The following is a 21,810-nucleotide window of genomic DNA, read 5'->3' as shown; positions in this document are numbered from 1 at the left end:
CTGGCTGTGCACAAAGCCTATTTCTAAAAAAAAAAAAAAAAGAGGCGGGGGCATAGAGGAACTACAATAATGTACAGTATTTAAAAACATAATGTGTTTTTTCAACATTAAAGCATGTCAACATATTTTGTTACACCAAACACACAAAATAATGATCTTTAAAAAGCATCATATGACCCCTTTAAAATCACACAACCTACTAAATCGACTGCATCTATCCATTACAGCCTCATTTTCCTGCGGTTCATAATAAACATCTACCCCGACTATGGTCCATTTTCCAAGTCACACAAAAACCATTAGAAGCTGCGGCAGAAAGCGGTCACAGAAATAATTGTAGTATTTAAAACCTTTAAGCACTTCTAACTGCAGTCTGGAGCGCTGCAGATGCATTATCCAAGTGACGTGTGAAGATTAAAATAGTACAACAGATTTAGCGTGCTCTCCCAACCCCTGGGACGGACGCACAGATGCGGCGGGGAATAAGCGGGCCATTCGATTGCAGGGCGATGGGTGAGCTGTTCCACGAGAATCAGGTGAGCGCTGCCTGGTGACCCAGGAAGAGCTCGGCTAGGAGACGGCAGAGACGAAAGCCCTTGCGTCATTCCCCCGAGATGAGATCAAGAGGTTTGTTTGACTTGATTTTAAAAGAGGCCCTTCAGATTCAAAGCTGAGAGCCAGAGTAAACACTCATTTAAACAAATACAGATAATCAGCGATGTGTCGTCACACAGCGAACATGTTATTAACATACTACAACATATAAGAGCTATAATATTTACACCTTTAGTAGCAGGTGCACGTAGTCAGGTAAGGTTACAGAGTCCTTGCCGCTGCAGAGCGGTCAAACCAAAAGCCGAAATTGGACATTAGCATGCAGCATGGAGCATGTCAGGTATGGCAGCCGCCCAAGAGAGTGCTGGTGTCCTCCATCAGACCTCTTGAGTCTCTGCCCGCTGTGCTCCAGGATCCTGAGTGGCTCATCCACAAAGACAAATTGTCTTTGCATGAAAAAAACATTAAGGCCCATAATATTGTACATACAGTGCATACATAAATGTGTAAATATTATCTGTAAAATATGAAAATTTACTTTCTATTAAGGCAAGACAATAAAAGTAAAACCATAGTTTTTTTTTCATAGTTTTTTGCACTGGACAAATTTGATATTTTGGGTTATTTGGCTTTTTATAACATGTTTTTTTGTGTGAAAATAAAACATGCAAAATAGACTTTTACATACTTATTTTATTGCTTTTGAGTTTTCTCAAAATAATTTTTTTCCTCGTGCAAGGAGCCAGAAATCTTTACTTCAATTGCACTTTTCTATCTATATTAGGTTCTATTTAAGGTTTTTACAGAGAGGTTTGTTCATATGCCTTGATTTTAATAACATTTTATTTCTAAAAACATGGTGATTTTTTTATTTTATTTTGGCTGTTGACAGCATTTTCTGTTTTATAAAGTGATAAACCAAAATGAGAGAGATATAAAAAAATTCCTTCTGGAGAAACCTTTCAGTTTGACAATAATAATAATTCAACAAAGAGAAAGAATCATTTTGAACATGGTTTTACTCAATGTTCAGATTTTTCTTCTGTAAATGTATGCAATTTATTTATTATTATTATTAGATAATGCCTGCTTTGCATATTTAAAGAAAACCTGTAATACAAAAAAAGTGCAATTCTTAATGGGGAAGTACATGCTAAAAACTATGGCCCAATGTCCGATATTAACATTAATATGTTTTTTAACAGGTGTTTTTGAATTTCCTTAAGCTGCCTTAATTTTTTTCTTTTCCACCATTAGAGTACTGATGATTGCTTAACATTCAAGTAATGGTAAACATAATGACACATAGTACTGTCAAATTCTGTCAATTTTAACAATTAACAAAAATAATAAAATAAATACATATATTCATAATTTGTATATAAATACATATAACGTATATGTATATACGTACTTAAAAAAAACCTGGTACCGTGACGTTTTCACTTTTTTAGTACCGACTTGGTACCGAAGTACCGGGTCTTTTGACAACACTAACACATACATACATATACACACACACACACAGTATATATTTTCTTTAATATTTACATGTATATACAATTATATTCTTATATTTAATATATAAACATAACATTTTTCTTAAACATATACATGCATGTGTTTGTGTATATATATATATATATATATATATATATATATATATATATATATATATATATATATATATATATATATATAATAAATATTCACAGTACACAAACATATATTATGTAAACAAAAACTTTTATTTTGGATGTGATTAATCATTTGACAGCACTAAATATAATTATTAAAAATATAATATTTTTAAATAAAATAAATAAGCAAATATTATTTTTCTCTAAACTTCCCCAGACCACAGTTTGAAAACAATCCAGGACATACCAGAATGCAAACAAACCCACAGTATATCACAATTTCACTCCCTTTCAACATGCTGCATCTCCCTAACACACTTGCTGTAGTTTCAATCACAATCCAGTAGTGCTGCTGTGATTCATTGCAATGTATTGTTATCATAATGTAGTTACCGCTATTGTGACATTAAGGGTCATGGTATAGCCTACTTACTGCTATCTCAAGCGAAAACTCTGAAACACATCTGAAACACACCTTTGATGCAGTCACTATTACTCACCGCTTACATGGCACTTTGCTCAGTTGTTTTTGTCCAGAGCAATCACAGAAATCACCACTCAAATGCACCAATGCATCTTGTGAAGAGGAGAGTGGATTTCTAAAAATGAATCTGGCTTTATACCCCAAAATTGGCAATAATCCTTGTGGTTTACTGTAGCCTGCTCACAGCAAATTCAAGCAAAAACCCTGAATAAGACACCTATAACAAATATAAGCCCAGAAAACTGCCAGATGTCTGTTGGGAAATTTTGTCTGTTCTTTTCAATAACCTGCTGAAATATAGACCAGTATAAAACAGAAATGTCTAAAATAAGCTGGGTGACACAGTTTGCCAAAAGACTGCTATTCCCCTCACTCAATACTTCACTACATTTTGACAAAGAATGATATTCAGACTTGCACAGAGCTCTGTTAAGCAACACCACAAAATCCAGAGCATTACTAAGAATTACTGTGAAGTTCAAATCAGACGTCAGAGAAACCAACAGGACCGCTCACAGACAAATACACACAAAAGATATGACTGCACACACAGAGGTCTGGGCTGGGGGGAGGCTGAAATGTGCGTGTGCGTTAAAGGGATGGTTCGCCCAAAAATGAAAAATCTGTCATTAATTACTCACCCTGATGTCGTTCCAAACCCATAAGACCTTTGTTCATCTTCGAATACAAATTGAGATATTTTTGATGAAATCCAAGAGCTTTCTAACCCTGCATAGACAGCAATGCATCTGATATGTTCAAGGTTCAGAAAGGTAGTGAGGACATCATTAAAATAGTTCATGTCACATCAGTGCTTCAACCAAAATTTTATGAAGCTACAAGAATCAATTTTGCACACAAAGAAAACAAAAATAATGACTTTATTCAATGATTTCTTCTCTTCTGGGTGAGGATTTCATGAAAAACATCGTAATTCGTGTTCTGAAGATGAATGAAGGTCTTACGGGTTTGGATCGACATGAGGGTGAGTAATTAATGACAGAATTTTCACTTTTTGGGATTACTGTCCCTTTAAGAATTCAGAATCGTTAACAAAAAGACTAATGGTCTGACATCACCTGATAACTCATCCATCTCAAAGCCCTGACCACAATGCACCTAAAGCACCTAATCAATTAAAATAAACAACTCACTAGTTGATTCTAATTTGATGGTGGTGCTGTTTTCAGTCATCCTCTAAATTTAAATCTACAACCATACTTATTTAGAGGAAGGTCTTGAGTGTTTTTTAAATAACCTGCGACCCTGACTGTTCTGTTGTTCTATCTAGTTTTTTGAAATGCAAGAATGGATCTTATATAAATGCCCCCCTAAGAAATGTGTCCATAAAATAGCCTAAATATAATAGTGCATCCTTAAGAACTTAAAGGAGTTTTATACTTAAAAATATGAATATAGTGAGAAAGTCTAGGTTAGGTGCAAACTACAGAAACTGGATGCAAAGAAGAAGAAAAAAATGGCTGGTTAGGATTTTTTAAATCTCTTATGCTCACCAAGGATGTATTTATTTGTATACCATAAATACTGTGAAATATTATTAGAATATTTTATACTGATTTGTTGCTTGAGAAACATTTGTGCTGCTTAATATTTTTGTGGAAACCGTGACAGATTTTTTGATAAATAGAAAGTTCGAAAGAACAGCACTTAATAGAAATAGAACTGTTTTGTAATAATGTAGAAGTCTCATTTTATTAATTTAATGTGTCCTTGCTGAATAAAAGTGTTAATTAACAAAACTGGCCTCCAAATTTTGAATGGATATTTGAATTTAAATAAATTATAAAAATCAAATAACATCCTACAAAATAAACATTGTCCATATTAAATATAAGCTTAGTTAGCTGTGAACTGAAACTCATATAAATCCAAAGCATAATGACTGTTCTCGTCTTGTTTTTCAACACAAATGCAATGAGCTTTCCTTCAGTGCAGAGTCTGCATGAGGCCGTCTGCTTCCTGTCCATTTGATCCATACCATGCTCACAAGCTCATTACACAAACTCTTCCAGGAACTGGAACTCACACCATCTGAAACACACCTTGATTACTCAGTCACTTGATTACTTGCCACTTTACTCAACTGTTTCCGAGCCTGTAATGTCCAGAGCGATTACAAAAATCACCAATCATCTGCACGAACTGTGGCTGAGTGGATTTCCCAACACTCAATCTGGCTTGAAATTTAGCCCTAATCATAAAAGTTTAAACACTCAGCAGCCTGCTGAGATCCTGACAGGGAGTTGCTGGACACCTCGGAGCGGCCAGGATCGTGAACGAGGGTGCAGGTCATCCATGTAGCGTAACCACGGCAACATCTGTTTTCGACGCATCAAAATATTTTTGGATTTCCACACTCCTACATTCCACACTCACCTCCTGGCCCAGAGGGGTTACAGTCGTATTGTTAAGTGGCTGAAGAAGCTGGTGTGGCTGTGGGTGGTGCAGAGCTTCGGATCTTTTCTCCGTCGTTCTACACCCAGAGACTATTCATTACTAGGACTCACCGTGCCCTTCATATAGAATGCAAAACAAACCAGCATTCTGCATTCCATTCTGACAAGCGACGTCGTAAAGATGAGGGTGTGAACGTGGATGTGTAGGTGAGGAACAAGACAACCAAAGACATGGAACAAGTTTTTTCCATATATATATATACACACACGCACACAAACAAAGACACAACTGAAAGAACTACTGATGTCCATTGCAAAAAAAACCCTTTAAATGTCTCAGTTGCCTTTTATTCACCCATTTTGAAAACAGAAAGCACTCATGAGTATCTATATGACTATAAAGAACAATTACCTTACATTTACTATAAGCAATGTGTAACTCAGCTTCTCTGGAAGACAGGATCAAAGTCCAAGCGCCTGTCAGACCAGATTGAGCCAATCAAAACAAACCACAGAACAAACAGACAAAAATAGACAAAACTATGCATACTGTAAGATAAGAGCAAATGCAACCGAGTCAAATTTACAAAATATCACAGTTATGCAACTTCTTAACGCAACTGTGGTCCCCTAGGGCAAATATTTATCGACTGCCTAATCACATTAGTTGGTCGGGACAATGTGAATTTTCTTGCTTCCATCTAATCCGATCCACATTAGCTTGAATCTCTACTATCAAAGCAAAGGTGATGTGATTAAAACAATACAAGGACATTCTTTACTTTAGAAACCACTGTCTGTTCTCCATTTCTTCTCTCCTCACAGACTACCACTGTGTCTTGAATGCAGTGAAAATTTGCTTAAAATGTATTCATCCTCAGATCATCTAAGATTTAGTTGAGTTTGTTTCTACATCTGAACAGATTCTGAGGAATTCAGCATTACATCACTTGCTCACCAATGGATCCTCTGCAGTGAATGGGTGCCATCAGAATGAGAGTCCAAACAGCTGATAATAACATCACAATAATCCACAAGCTGTGTTTGTAATAAACAAATCCATCAAGATGTTTTTAACTTTAATCTGTTGCTTTTAGTTTAAAATACAGTTCCTCTATCCATTATAACGCTTCATCCAAAACAGATATATTTGGATTTTGATTTGAGAGATGTGTGACAACAAGGGATTGACATCACATCACCTTTGCTTTGATAGTAGAGATTCAAGCTAATGTGGATCGGATTAGATCAAAGCAACTAATGTGATGCTAAATTTCTCCAAACCTGTTCAGATGAAAACGAACTAATCTACATCTTGGATGGCCTGACGGGGGAGTAAATTTTCAGCAAATTTTCATTTTTCAGTGAACCATTCCTCGAATATCCACACCTTAGGTTTACATCCAAAATAAAGAAGCACAGTCCAAGAGTCAAATATGAAATCCAGGTGATTTGCATAACAAATCAATCCTGAGGATATAACCATTTCATAATTTTCAAAATCTAAACAGACCCATCCGTGTACCAATCCCTAGACCTATTGCTTCGCCTATACTAAAACAAGATTTTTAAGGAACACTTTTTTTTGGCAACAACAGATGGTGGTCCTCCACAGATCCATAAGCAGTGAAGAGGGTGTAGTTTCTTGGAAATAACTAATGGTGTCAACTCACTAGTAAACGTGACTAGGGCAGATTGAGCTTGTATCCCTTGAGCACTGTCATTTCCACTATCAGCCGACCCCTCTTACATCCTAGAGCAAGCACAGCTTTTTAAGCTAGTTTAATGGTTGTTCTAAACCACCCATTAAGTCAATAATCTTCTAAATGCACGTTAAAAAAAGCCACTACTTGAGATCCTCCGAATTCAGACGCACCACAATGAAGTGCCACCAAAAGTATTTGTTGACGCTGTTCAACTAGCCCAATTACTGTTACATAATCGAACTTGACCTGGCAATACTAACCTACAATGAAGTGTTATTTGTTACACCCATCTGAACTCACAACATAATAATGCTCTAATAGCGTCACCTTCCATTCACACAAATCTTGACAAATGAGCCACATCCTGCTTTAGCCAAGAGAAAAATGTCAGTCTTGGTGCATGAGTGATACAGCAGCCTATTCCTGGGCCTGCTGAAGTCATGACTCAATTTAATGAGTTCATCAGGAGAAAAAAAACTGAGAAATGATTACTTGAAGTCCTCAGTCAACCCACTTGTCAAGAGAGGTGAAAACACTGAACAGCGGTCAGCCTTGACTTGACCTCTGTAAAATACAGTTATTATCTCATAACCAAATGATAACTACCGGAAATATCACTGCATCCAGATATAGATAGATAAATAGATAGATAGACAGATATAGATAGATAGACAGAGATAGATAGATATAGATAGATAGATAGATAGACAGATAGATAGATAGATAGATAGATAGATAGATAGATAGATAGATAGATAGATAGATAGATAGACAGACAGAGATAGATAGATAGACAGAGATAGATAGATAGACATAGATAGATAGATATAGATAGATAGATAGATAGATAGATAGATAGATAGATAGATAGATAGACAGACTAATTATATAATTTTAATAAAACAACCTCTTACACCAAAGTACAGACTGTTCTCTCCGATAAAAAAAAAAATAATAATAATAATACTTAAGTTAAAGTTGTCAGAGAAAGAATTTCACCTATAATCATCATCTAGAATGTATGCTGCAACCAAGACACACAGAAATATACATGAATCGCTGAATACAACACTTCAGACGTCGCTCATTTATTTTCTGATCACTGTGAGTGATCATAACCAGGTGTTAAAACAAAATGACAATCTCACTCGCGTGATGCTCTGATTCTTTTTCATTTATAGTTGCGCAATAAAAGAAGATCATGATGAATATGATATAATCGCTTGCTCTCCTCCAGCTCCAGAAACAACATCTGCGCTATACCGGAGGAGTTCAACCCGATCAACCTTCAAGTGACTGTACAAAACGCTCAGATAAGATACTGGGAGACTGATGGCCATGAAAATATTAAACTCATCCCGTCAGCCGATTCCCACGGGTAAAAAAATGGCGATAGTTTTGCACTAGCGCCAGGAACTCGGACTAAATCTGACAAAACTCTTGATGTTTGTTTTAAGCCCGTCCAGGCTGCGAAACTGCCAGTGTGCAAAAGCTGTCTAAATGCACTACAAAATCACCCTAACGTGTTTCCCTGCGGGTGAGACCGCTGCCTGTCGGTGGGTGTCAAGCCCAGGAGGGAAAAGACAGAGCATAAACCATCACTATCAGACGATGTAACGTTAAATGTTTCTTTCTACTTTACCTGATACTTGTTGTCGTTCCGACTCGCCGTCACGGTCCGTCTTATTTCAGCGCCCGTCTTCCACTTTATCACTTTTGCAACGCTATTTTCCTCCTCTGTTCATGAAAAGTACAAATTTTCCTGCCTCAACTCTCTTTCCTCCATATTTGCAGCTTCTCCACCAACAACAACATTAATGACGTGCTCTCGACGGTCACGTGACCACGGCTGTGGGTTCTAAAAATAGCGCGCGACACGACACATTACAACCCACAGAGCGGGTCTCGCGGGTCTCAAAGATGCCGAGCTGAGGACCGCTCTTAATTATGATTATGTCTTTCGAGCGTCTGAGGTTGCTACAACGCATGGCCCCCAGTTTCCCGGGAGTTTTCTATTTTTTACATATGTATTTTTGAACAGGAACTAAACTGGTTTTAGGGAAGAGGGCGCCCCCTTTCGGTAGGCTGTGGAGGAGTGTGATGCGTGGGGAGAATGTGGTGGGCGAGAGAGGATGCGTGTGCCTGTTTCACTTATAACATTTTCTTAAAGGTGCTGTGTGCGATTTCAGCCGTTTTCAGTTTTCACGGACTTATGCCAGACTTAGTCATGTTGTTAATGGTTCGCACTGCCATTTTTTTTCTCTAATTAAAGTTGTACACATCACTTTTGAGTAGCTAGTATGATTAAAATGAGGCAGACTCACATTAGCTGAAGACAGTCCTCTAGAAAAACTGATTGGCTGATCGCTCACTTGACTCGTCTTCCATTTTCCACTTTTTCCTTATAAAGAAAATATTTATGTAATTTTTAAGAAATTATAGAACAAACTACAAAACCATTTGACTAGCTAGCTCCTGATGAGTCATCGTTTAAAGGGATAGTTCACTCAAAAATGAAAATTCTGTTATTACTCACCCTCATGTCTTTCTGAACCCATAAAACCTTTGTTTGTCTTCGAACACAAATTAAGATATTTTTGATGAAATCCAAGAGCTTTCTGACCCTGCATAGACAGCAACGCAACTGAAGTGTTTAAGAAAGGTACATGTGACATCAATGGTTCAACTGTAATCTTATGAAGCTACAAGAATACTTTTTGTGTGCAAAGAAAACAAAAATAACGGCTTTATTTGACAATTTCTTCTATTCCTCGTCTTCTGATGTCACATGACCTATTTTAACGATGTCCTTATGTTTCTTGAACGTGTCAGTTGTGTTACTGTCTATGGAGGGTCAGAAAGCTCTCAGATTTCATCAAAAACATCTTAATTTGTGTTCCGAAGATGAATGAAGGTCTTACAGGTTTGGAACGACATGAGGGTGAGTAATTAATAACAGAATTTTCATTTTTGGGTGAACTAACTCTTTAAGGATATAATTTAAAAACTTAAAATATAAAATTATATAAAATGTGTGTGTGTGTGTATACAGTATATGCTATGTATGTGTGTGTGTATGCATGTGTACGCATATATGTATACATAGTTTTAAATTTAAAATTAAAAAAATTGAAATATATAGGTGTGTGTAGGCCTAAGCAAAATGACACATCATGGTTAAACTTATTTAGATCAAATATTGAACTGCAAATTCCAAAGAAAATGGATAGGGAAAAAAACAGCTCTTTAGTTAGTTTGACTGCCTGATGGTGGCAATCAACATTTTCTGAAGGCTACACACCTCTTTTCAAATAGCATTTGTTGAAACAGAAAACAATACTTAAAAATATATATAATAATAATGAAAAAAAAAAATCCACCCTATTCATGGAAAGTGTCCGAGCCTAGGGTTGTTGTAAAGACACTCCATTTCTATTCACACTTCACACTTATTTCAATGATATAGAAACATTTTATGTGCAGTATTTAAAAAAAAAAATGCTTCCAGCACCTTAAAATGACCATAATGAGACTTATTGGTAAAGCTTTCCGAACATTGGAGATTCCTGTCAAACTGTGTAACCCTCCAGTCTGTACTCAACCAAAGCTTTCTGGATGGAGAGTAGTGAATCTTCGCGTAGGTTTTGCATCCTGCTAGGGTTTGACATCTTGCCCCCACACCCACCTGCATTGTGTTTATATTCTATTCATTCAAATGCTGCAATGCTCTCAAATGAGTTTTTACATTGGTAATGCTTTTGACATTTCGTTGTCATTACCGTTGCAGGAGGTGGAACGACGGCTTTTTGTTCGTGGGCGGTTCATCTTAACAATTCATTTCAAGTGGTTCGCTATTGTGTTCTCCAGTGTGCAATTACCCTACATATCGCTTGGATCACGTCTTATCGTGGTGGTCTCATAAATGCGCTCTCTCTCTTTCTCTCTCTCATGCACACAGTCCATAGTGGTTGTTTACTCTGCTCTGCACACTCACCAGGTTGCCATGGATGCATTTGGCTTGCGTGCCTCATTCTAGTCCACAGGTCACTACAGAGCCATGCCTTAAACATAAACACATATGCTTATGCACATCTGCACATACACATGCATTCACTCTACGCTTACACACATAAACACAGTCGTTGTCCTTAGACTTCAGACTGGTCGAAAGTGAAGCAGTGCATCAGAGCAGACAGGAATTCCAGGCAAAGTGGGAAACAGATCTCTGTGTTTCTCGTCCCGGCGAGCGGCAGATAGTTTGCTCTTTTACGTCAAAGGCTCATTCATGTGAAGGTGGTGTGGAGCGATCGATGTGCACATGTTGACAGATAAGAAAAACAGCTAAAAATAAACCATCCACAGCAAAATCCCTCCACCACCTCACAGCCGCAGGGACAAACACATGAATTTTTGTTCTCTTCCTGGTACAACAAGAGAGAAAACAGGATAAGAGGAGGATGAACGTAGAACAAAGATCGAGGAAATGTCACAGAAACCAGCCCTTTATGTTTAGCATAACACCTACAACACGCTGCAGGAGGGTAAATGCGTATGTTTAAAAGTCGCAGGTATGAGGTTATTGCATGCATTTGCTCTTAAAATGTAAGAGTTTAATGGGAAAAATGGGTGTTAGCAACCTTAAGTGAATTCCTATGGGATTTCTTTTCTTGATCCGGAGCCTGGTAATGGCATTAATGGGCACTCCAGTGGGTAACAATAACAACACTGCCATATTAGAGCTGAAAAACAATAGGCTTCACCATGCAGTCTTAAAGGGTTAGTTCACCCAAAAATGAAACTTCCACAATCATTTACTCACCCTCAATATGGAAGCCCGTTTTTGCCATGAAAAAAAAAAGAGAAATGATCTCTTTCTTTATCTATTTTCTCATCTCTTTAATTGGGACTTTCTTCCTTCTGTGGAAAACAAAAGAAGATACTTTGTATTTCTTTTGAAGAATGTTGGTAACCATACAGTTTTTGTGACCATTGACTGTCATTGTATGGACAAAATACACACTTCTGAAAATATCTTCTTTTATGTTTTACAGAAGAAATAAAATCATACCTGTAACAACTTCAGGGGAAAAACAGCAGTTCGGATGGCACCCTTGGGAACTGTGAAAAATTTCACAATTTTAAAGTGGAAATATAAAACTTCAAAATGATCTTTCACTATGACCCCTTTCACTATGTCCCAATCACAGAGGTCAGACGTTTCTTGTAGTTGGCCACCAGGTTTGCACACATCTCAGGAGGGATTTTGAACCTTCAGCTCCCTCCACAGATTTTCTATGGGATGAAGGTCTGGAGACTGGCTAGGCCACTCCAGGACCTTAATGTGCTTATTCTTGAGCCACTCCTTTGTTGCCTTGGCCATGTGTTTTGGGTCATTGTCATGCAGGAATACCCAGGATACTAAGTCATGTTTTGCAAATGGGTCAAATAATTATTTGACTCATTAAAATGCAAATCAATGCGTTTTTCTGGATTTTTTGTTGTTGTTGTTCTGTCTCTCACTGTTCAAATAAACCTACCATTAAAATTATAGACTGATCATTTCTTTGTCAGTGGGAAAACATACAAAATCAACAGGGGATCAAAAAATTTTTTCCCCCACTGTATATATAGCTATAAATTACTTGAAAATTTAAAATTGGCAATCCAAATCTTTAAGAGACTGCTCCAGCATCACGTCTCCATGGAGAACCATCTCAGTCCTAACAGTTATGACTCACCATTAGCGCATTGAATAAAAGCATGAAAACCTTCGCGGTCGGTCAGTCCTCCCAGAAGCATCTGTGACGTTATTCCTCACTGAGATTATGGGCATCCATTGTTTAGTAGCCTCTCTCACTATAATAAAAACACACTGAGGTTATTGCACTATTTCACACAAACAAATTTAAGAACAACTTCCTTTCCCAAATATTGTGATATGCTTTACTTACATAACCTCCATAATTGTTTTTTTTTTTTTTTACATGCATCCACTCCTACGTATAGGTTACATAGCCAATAATGTTTGCTTGTTATTTATTTTTAAAAATAAAATTCTGTCTTGGGTTCAAAAGTGTCCAGAGAAAGAGGTAATTAGGTAACATTAGTCAAAACTGACCTAACTACTCATGTCGTGTTATTCAAATTACAAAAGAAATTAAAATAAGGAAGTCATTATTTGGACTCCACTTGAGTCTATTTTCAAATGTGCTCTTTTGCATTTTATTTTTAGCTGTTTTCCTGTCTCTCTCTGTTGTGTTCTTGGCTGGTGTTGTTGGAGTGCAGAGAGCCGGCTGTTGTCATGGCGACACGAGGTTACTAGTTAGCAGGTTAGCGTGCTCTGGAAGCAAATTGAAACACTTGCATCCAATTTAAGCTTCCTAAAGCTAACCAGTCTCCCAGCGTGACTTTGCTGAGGTGAGCGGCACCCGCAGGACCACGCAATTCCCATGCATATTCATGGCTGTCACACAAGGTCAAAACAGGACAGACATCCATATAGATACATGTCTGTGAGAAATCCCTGCATCCTTGTGCAAGTAGTCTATCAGGGCGGTAACTTTCCCAGAGGACACGTTTTAATAACGCTGCAGTGAGTTCTCGAACTAAGGTCGGACCTCCTCACCTGACAGGAAGTTGGTCTTCAGCTCAAAAGGACGACAAAGAAATGGCGGGGAGAGAAAGTTTCTATATCTGTAAGCGTAAAACAGTGAATCAATTGTGAGTCACTGCTTTGTGAAGTCATACTGGAAATGTCATCTCCCGTCACTCACTTCCACCCCCAGCAGAAAGGCAGGAAATGAAAGGACAGGGGAAGTGAGGGATAGAATGGTGTTATTGACGGGGAGCTGGATTATAGCGCTGGAGATAATGCCAGTGTGACACATGCATACACTTTATGTCAGCATAAGCTTTAATATTGTGACCAGAAACGAAGGGAGAGACTGCAGATGAACTGCAGCTAGATCCACAGCTCATTGCATCCCTCTTGTGGTTAGCATGCGACATGATCGAAAGAATGATATTCAAGGTTCAGTTGGTAAGAATTCAAATCAACTCAGTAGATAATTCTGCCCCTACAAGGCAAATAGATATAGAATATCTATAGCATGTATATGCATGTATGTATATGTATGTATTTATGAAAAATAAAAAAAAACGTATGTATTTTATTTTACATTTGAATATTTTACATTTTTTGACAAGGTTTTTTTTAATTATTAGTCTGTAACAGTTGTAACAGCCTATGTAAATCAGCAAATATATTTATTTAAAATGTATTTTATTTATCGTTTATTTATATTACTAGTTTTTGACTTCCATCCTCCATATTCCAAACCATTTTTTCTAGGATCACATTTTGCCTGAAAATAAATAAATAAAAATTAAAATTAAATAAATGAAATGAGTAACAATAATACATGCATTTTTTTTCAAGGAATTGTTACTTTTTTAGCATATTTTTTTTAAAAAGACATTCTTACTTTTATTTAAATTAACAAAAGTGGCAGTAAAGACATAATGTGTGTGTGTGTGTGTGTGTGTATATATATATATATATATATACAGTGCTGCTGTGAACCCTTTAGAATTTTCTATATTTCTGCATAAATATGACCCAAAACATCATCAGATTTTCATATAGGTCCTGAAAGTAGACAAAGAGAGCCAAATCAAACAAGTGAGAGAAAAATATTTTCTTTGTCATTTATTTATTGAGAAAAATGATCCAGTGTTACATATCTGTGCGTTGCAAAAGTATGTGAATCTCTTGGATTAGCTGTTAATTTAAAGGTGAAATTAGAGTCCATCTGTGCAGAGGTGTTTTCAGTCAGTGCAATGACTATCAATTGTCAGTACGTGACCTGTTTTATTCAAAGATCAGGGATCTATCAAAGTCTGATCATGTTTGTGGAAGTGAATCATGTCACGAACAAAGGACATTACTGAGGACCTCAGAAAAAGAGTTGATGTTGCTCACCAGGTTAGAAAAGGTTACATAACCATCTCTAAAGACTCCTCAAATCCACAGTCAGACAGATTGTGTACAAATGGAGGAAATTCAAGACCACTGTTACCTTCCCGAGAAGTGGTCGACCAACAAAGAACACTCCAAAGCAGAACCTGTAATAGTCTAAGCAACTAAAGGCCTTTCTCACATTGGCTAATGTTAATGTTCATGAGCCCACCATCTGGATAACAATGAGCAATCATGGTGTTGCAACAAGAAAGCCACTGTTCTCCAAAAAGAAAATTGCTTGTTAAAGATCATGTGGACAAGCCAGAGGACTATTGGAGAAAGGTTTAATGGATGGATGAAACCAAAATAGAACTTATTGGTTTAAATGAGAAGCTATTATGTTTGGAGAAAATAACTCACTGCATTCCAGCTTAAGACTCTCATCTCATCTGTGAATCATAGTGGTGGTAGTATCATGGCTTGGGCCTGTTTTGCTGCATCTTGGCCAGGACAGCCTGCCATCATTGATGGATAATAAATTCTGAATTATTTCAGCAAATTCTAAAGGAAACCGTCAGGACATCTGTTTAAGAACAGAGTCTCAAGAGAACGTGGGTCATGCAGCAAGACAACAACCCCAAGCACACAAGTCATTCTACCAAAGTATGGTTAAAGACCAACAAAGTTAATGTTTTGGAACAGCTGAGTCAAAGTCCAGACCTTAATCCAATTAAAATGTTGTGGAAGGACCTAAGCAAGCAGTTCATAGGAGGAAACCCACCAACATCACAGAGCTTAAGTGGTTCTGCACTAAGGAATGGGCTAAAACTCCTACATGTTATTGTGCAGGACTGATCAGCATTTACAAGAAACTTTACCTTCAGTTACTGCAGCAAAAGGGGGTCACACCAGATACTGAAAGCAAAGATTCACATACTTTTGCTACGCACAGATATGTAACACTGGATCATTTTTCTCAATAAATAAATGACAAAGAAAATATTTTTCTCTCATTTGTTTGTGTGTGTATATATATATATATATATCAAAGAATCCTGATGTATTAAGGTTTGTATATATATATATATATATATATATATATATATATATATATAATAAAGCAGCAAAACTGTTTTCAGCATTGATAATAATAATATTTCTCGAGCACCAAACCTGTATTGTGATTATTCACATAGGTCTACCGAAGACTGAGTAATGACTGTTGGAAATTAAGCTTTGCCATCGGGAATAAATTACATTTTAAAATATATTAAAATAGAAAACAGTTATTTTAAATTATAATAATATTTCACAATATTATTGTTTATACTGTATTTTTAATCAGATAAATGCAGTGGTGAGCATGAGAAACTTCTTTCTTCTTTCAAAAACATTAAAAATCTTACCAAACTTTTGAACAGTAGGCCTATAGTGGCCTACTTAAAACATGCATACAGATGGAAGAGGATAAATTACTGGAAATACTAAAAACGTCTGTAGCCTATGATTTAGACAAGATGATCAAATCATCAGCAATCGCGCAAAGATGTGGTTACCAAGGCAACCGAAGTGCGTTTCAGACATCATCCTCTGCATAATAATCCCTCCCCTTTCACGAGCAACAGCCAATAGAGACAGCGCGGGGGCGTGGTCAGAATCTGCCAGTCAACTTCCAAGTGCGTCAAGCCGTGCGCTACAATGCAAGTAATATATGAAATAGCAGGCAGGCGCGTAAAGTCGTGCGTCTACATGAGCAGAGGTTTCGAGTAATCTGAACTCTTCATCAGATGCAATTTTGAAAGTAGGTTACAAAACCCCTCAAGCAATAAGGATCTTGTGATTCTTGTCCAAAATACTCAATCATAAAAACACGCCCTTTCCTCCGGCTGTCTGGAGACGTGGCGCAGGTGAGTGACACTTTTTCCATACTATTGACAGCGCGTGATGCTGCTGCTGCTGCACCATAATTTAGTGGCAAATGCTATTTAAAATGGCATCATCTCTAGATTATGGTTTGCATGACGAGGAGTTTCCCACTCTTATACAGATTTCATCTTATAGCTTGTTATTATCACGAGGTTAGTGGTTCTAGAGCTCTAAACATGATGCGTTTGTGCCAGCTAAGTGGGAGTTTAAGCTTGTTAATCATCATGCAGTCATCTAACAGATTGTTTTTACAGTGGGTGATGTTGTGCTTTCGTAAGGCTGGCAAAGACCACATGATACTTAAACACACGAGACTGAAGGTCTTTATCTGCATAATGTGTTTACTAAAGGTTTCATAAGGCATCACGTGACTATCCAAACCACAACGTGAAGACTTATTATACATTCATGCAGCTTCTTCACTGCCAATATTAAAATCACATTGCATGTTAAATAATATTGCAAATATAGAATTACAAATAAAAACTGTTTTGCTCTTATGTGTCTCATTGAACATGTGGTCTAGAGCATGTTTGGGTCAAATTTGTCTATTTTATGTAAAGAAAGCAAATCTACTTTCAATGTAATTTTTCATTTGCATAAGAGGTGGAGTCTCAGTTTTCTCTTTTGTGTCTGGCAGGTGATGGAAGGTATGCCGGTGAGCATGGGCGGCTTGCGGACGCTGCCGTGGTACGTGGCGGGCTCTCAGGTGCTGGGGGTGGCATGTGTGGTGATCACAGGCGTGTGGATGGGACATTACCGTGGAGGCTACGCCTGGAACGGCTCAGCGCAAGAGTTTAACGTCCACCCTCTCTGTATGGTCCTCGGCCTGGTCTTCCTCTATGGAGATGGTAAGAATTAAGTGTAAAGATAACATATGTATTTTTTATCCTTATTTACGTGAAGTTTGCAAAGAGAAAATAAAAGAAGAGTTGCAGTTCAGGATATACCCAAGACTACTGATATAGTTTTTCAGGGCTTTCAGGTTTACAGCCCTGAATATTGAATATTGAATAGATGGATTTTCTCTAGCCCAGCAGTTGAACATGCATTGCCACAACAGCCTAGAAAACTAATCTTTTTTTTTCTCCATTTAATCATGTTTTAATACCTTGAAATTAGTGATTAACCTAGCTTTCCTCTGCCAAGTTGGTAACATAGACAAGTGTTGCCATTATTTGACGATTAACCCATTTATTATTTCACTCAAACTGTATTTAAATCTACAGTATTGGGTTTAAATTGTGGTTAAAATGTTCTAAATATAAAAAGTATTTGTATACATGTATGTATACACACACACACACACATATAATGTATGTATATATTATGTCATTTATATAGAATAGCTGAGACCAAGAGCTTCAATGTGTAATAAGACATCTGTGTGTCTTCTGTCTCTCAGCCTTTAGGGTGTGTGTATGTGACTCTTTGCCTTCTATAAAATACACACAATACTGAACAGGAAGGGCCAGCTAATGCTATTAGAGCTCATATCAGATTTGCTCCCTGATTTTGTGGGTATATATGAATCAATATGGGCTGGGATACTTCATGGTTGGTTTTCAAACAGAGATCGAGCCCTGCTGAGAGTCGGTATTGTGTGCTTTTCTCTATTAATCAGTAACTGTTGTAGGCAAGGTTACAGGACAAAGGAAAAATAGTAAGAGAGATAGTATTAAAGCATAATCACAGTCAATTCATGGTTCTTCCATCTGGACACTTAAAACACTCGACAGAGACAGATACTAATTGAGCTAATATCTTTAGCAGTGCTCATCTGATTCAAAGCCCTTGTCATGGCAATTCAATTAGGACATTATACCTGAAATGTCATTGGCCTATTAGAGCTTTATCTGTCCCAAAAAGCAGCAGTAAAAACAGCCCAGAGGGGATCTGTCTGCTTGTAGAAAGGTCAAAAAACACATGGGAATACATGTTATTCATCAGGTTACTGCAGGCTGTTTTTGGTCCTGTACCTTTAAGACTTTTATATTTCTTCTGTTACTTTATACTTTTAGGATTGGATCATTTTGAATAATAGTTCTTGTTCTTTCTCTACCGCAGCTGTTCTGGTTTATCGTGTCTTTAGAAACGAGACTAAACGCTCAGTGAAAATTCTCCACGCTCTGCTGCATATGATGGCTCTTATCATCAGTATTGTGGGTAAGTCCAGCATGAGTTTGCTAACAGGTTAGAAGAAACAGTAAATTACGTTTGGCAGCACTGTTGTTTTGCTGGGCGTTTGTTCAGCAACACAGATTTTAGCTGTAATTCTCAATTGCTGCGGTCACAACCATTTCCCATGTCTAATGTGCCATTTGAACCGTTAAATAAGGGGAAAACTAAGATTTCCCTCAGATAAACACGTGTATTTTAATAAGCGCAAGGCACAGGATAACTACATTTGCATTTTCAGAGGTCAACACTAATACTAAATACTATTTTTTTTTAAACTTTCTATTCATTAAATAATCCTATTAAGCCATACAACTGTTTTCAACTTTGAGAATAATAAGAAATGTTTCTTGAGCAGCATATCAGTAAATTATAATGATTTCTGAGTAATGATGCCGAGAAATCAGCATTGCATCACAGGAATAAATTATATTTTAAAATATATTAATATAGAAAACGGCTGCTTTAAATTATAATAATATTATATTATATATACTGTATAAAATCTCCTTCTTTTGCTCTTCTCAGGTCTGGTGGCTGTATTTGACTTCCATTCGGCAGCTAAGATCCCTCATATGTATTCTCTGCACAGCTGGTGTGGCATGCTCACTTTTGTGCTGTTTTTCCTACAGGTAATTTTGCAGTCATTTCATTTTGACCAGCATTTGCATTAAAATATCTTCCTCCTTCCTTATTTGAACAACTGAGTGTATGTGATTTGGAAGCACTTTGCTCTGCTTAAGCAAACCCTCTTGTGGATGATCACATCCATTACACTGCTAACATCACTATTAACATCAGGACATTGCCATTAGTGTTTGCATTCGTTTTTTATTGGCAATGGAAAACCAGCTTTGAAACCTGCTTGTCCACTTCATACTCTACATACAGCTGAAAAGTAGAAATAAAAATATGAATAAAATTACTAAATAAATCAGATTTTCACTTGTGCATAGACTTTTGTGAAGAGGCCAGCAAAATACATCATGTAAAGTCATTTTTGGAGTGCCTGCTTCTTCTCTCATTTCCTCCAGTGGTTACTGGGTCTGGGATTTTTCCTTTTCCCATGGGCCTCTGCTCGGTTGAGGAGCTGGTATCTCCCTCTGCATGTCTTCTTCGGCCTGTTGCTGCTGGCCATGTCCGTGGGATCCTGTCTGCTGGGAATCACAGAGAAACTGCTCTTCAGTATCATGTGAGTGTCAGTGAATGTGTCTGAAAAATATGTATCTTTAACAATAACAACTGATGTCACTAAGCTGAGGTAAAAATGTTGAACGGGAGGAAAGCAATGAGTCACCATGTGAATGAGTCACAGCGGAAAGAGACTTTGAGTGAATATTAATGATATTCAGCTTCTTTTCTCCATCTCGCACTGTTTGGCATCAAATGCTGGTTTTATTCCAGATAATATTCCTCATGTGCCAATTTACTGCAGAAATCATGAATACTTAAAGGAGTCAGTGTACTACACATATGATTATTAACTTTATTAATCTATAAATAAGCACACCTGGGTGACTGTTGGCAGAAAAACAACCAAAAAAAGGAAAGGAATATGTCCCACAGACTGATGTTACTAGCAAATCTTCATTAAATTACAGTGTTTTGTTGAAAGTGGATCTGAAGTGTGTGTACTATTGGGTTTTTCTAATCATCAAACAATGGCAATTTTATGGCACATTTCTTGTTCTCAGGGAAACGTATTCCAGGTTTTCTGGTGAGGGGGTCCTGGCAAACATTTTAGGCTTGTTGCTGGTGTGCTTTGGGGTCGTGGTGGGTTACGTGGTGACAAGAGAAGATTTTAGGCGACCACCGAATCCCGAGGAGGAGGCTCTATCCGTGCACTTTAAGACGCTATCCGAAGGAGAAATCCCAAGTTCTCCTTAATGTCTTAATACACTCCAAAACCTGCCTTTCTGAACTTCCCGCCTTTTTGCCTTCCTACCTGTGTCCTAGCAAACCTGTCAGCCACTTCCTCCTTTTGCAGTCTTCTCTTTTTGTATTCCCCCATCTGTAACATTAAAGTTACTCAGCAACAGACATCAAGAAGTTATGACAGGATTAAGTTGTAGGCTTGTATGGTTCAGAAAAAAAATGTTACTGTTATTATTGGAGTAATTGAATGTTATATATATTTATTAAATTTATTGTTTGAGGCTTAGGATTTATTTTTGAAGTAATTTGTAATTGTGCCAAGCCAAATTAAAAAATTGAGTTGTATATATATCGTGTCTTTAAATGTATTAGATTCAGGATGTACTTTCTTGTGCCTTAACATTTATTTGTACCAGACTGTACTGAAAAACTCTACAATGATTATTATTATTATTGTTGTTTAGAATCAGAGGGCACAGCACTAAATCAGCGAATGTTTATTTTGCAACTTTCCCATGCAGGATTTTCAACATTAGTTTTATATTACAGACTAAACTTATCATTATATGCAGAAACCTGCTTTATGTCATATTTATATGAAAATATATTACAGCTCTGCCTGCATAAATGACTGAAAAATACTTGAAAAAATGTTGGATTGTTAAGAGTGAAATCTCTAATATTCAAGATCTGAAAAAACAACTAATTTATATTATTTAAATAAAAAAAAATAAAAAATCATATTTGTTATCCAAAGAGAGCAGTTTAAGAATGAAAGTCTTTTGCATAGTGTGGTGCTTGTCTTGCTGTTTCCCGTGTGCTGGTTTTTAAAATCAGCTTGAAGTGGAGCGATACTGACTGTTTTATACTAAACACATTCTGTCTTTCCATCTGAAAGAGTATGTATAAATGATCTGTAAGTGCCCTTGTACTGTAATTTTTTGTTGGCATGTTTGTTTTGTGTAGTGGCAATATTTTTACCATGTTTACCATATCAGTAAGTATGTTCATAATGCTTGCTTTATACATTCAATGTGATTTTAAGCTAAATAAATTCATGAGAAATATG

The 21,810-nt window shown here is 37.0% G+C and overlaps 2 protein-coding genes and 1 long non-coding RNA gene across 8 annotated transcripts in view; 1 reads left to right on the top strand and 2 right to left on the bottom strand.

Moving 5' to 3' along the window:
- Positions 1-8,818, bottom strand: part of hdac5 (histone deacetylase 5) — an 82,090-nt gene extending 73,272 nt beyond the window's left edge. For all 5 annotated transcript variants that reach the window (XM_058768897.1, XM_058768898.1, XM_058768900.1 and 2 more), the window contains exon 1: positions 8,445-8,818. The gene's annotated coding sequence lies outside the window, so the exon portion shown is untranslated. The remainder of the gene's footprint in view (positions 1-8,444) is intronic.
- A 2,585-nt stretch (positions 8,819-11,403) lies between these two features.
- On the bottom strand, positions 11,404-13,776 carry LOC131537974 (uncharacterized). The gene is made up of 5 exons (XR_009270442.1): positions 13,428-13,776; positions 12,541-12,658; positions 11,871-11,920; positions 11,622-11,719; positions 11,404-11,541 (listed from the first exon to the last, which is right to left on the bottom strand). It is a non-coding gene; the product is annotated as an uncharacterized LOC131537974 (long non-coding RNA).
- Positions 13,777-16,434: 2,658 nt separating this feature from the next.
- On the top strand, positions 16,435-21,799 carry LOC131536395 (transmembrane ascorbate-dependent reductase CYB561). Of its 2 annotated transcripts, none has more exons than XM_058769276.1 (6): positions 16,435-16,669; positions 17,329-17,539; positions 18,756-18,854; positions 19,395-19,498; positions 19,901-20,058; positions 20,561-21,799. In XM_058769276.1, exons 2-6 carry the CDS (start codon positions 17,332-17,334, stop codon positions 20,751-20,753), a joined length of 762 nt encoding a protein of 253 aa, XP_058625259.1. In that variant the 5' UTR covers positions 16,435-16,669; positions 17,329-17,331; the 3' UTR covers positions 20,754-21,799. The 2 variants fall into 2 exon arrangements, with proteins under 2 accessions (XP_058625259.1, XP_058625258.1); XM_058769275.1 differs by lacking the exon at positions 16,435-16,669 and adding an exon at positions 16,702-16,840.
- Positions 21,800-21,810: the final 11 nt, after the last annotated feature.

This window comes from Onychostoma macrolepis, chromosome 03 (genome assembly GCF_012432095.1).
Source record: "Onychostoma macrolepis isolate SWU-2019 chromosome 03, ASM1243209v1, whole genome shotgun sequence".
Lineage (NCBI taxonomy): Eukaryota > Metazoa > Chordata > Actinopteri > Cypriniformes > Cyprinidae > Onychostoma > Onychostoma macrolepis.
Note: the sequence above shows the minus strand (reverse complement) of the source record. Positions and strands in the feature narration are given on the sequence as shown.

Bases quoted from the DNA above. Each gene is read 5' to 3' on its own strand.
- LOC131536395 (XM_058769275.1), top strand. From the start codon at position 16,772: ATGGTTTGCATGACGAGGAGTTTCCCACTCTTATACAGATTTCATCTT. The intron at 18,855-19,394 runs GTAAGTCCAGCA...TGCTCTTCTCAG, and splicing joins TCTTATCATCAGTATTGTGG to GTCTGGTGGCTGTATTTGAC. The intron at 20,059-20,560 runs GTGAGTGTCAGT...TCTTGTTCTCAG, and splicing joins AAACTGCTCTTCAGTATCAT to GGAAACGTATTCCAGGTTTT.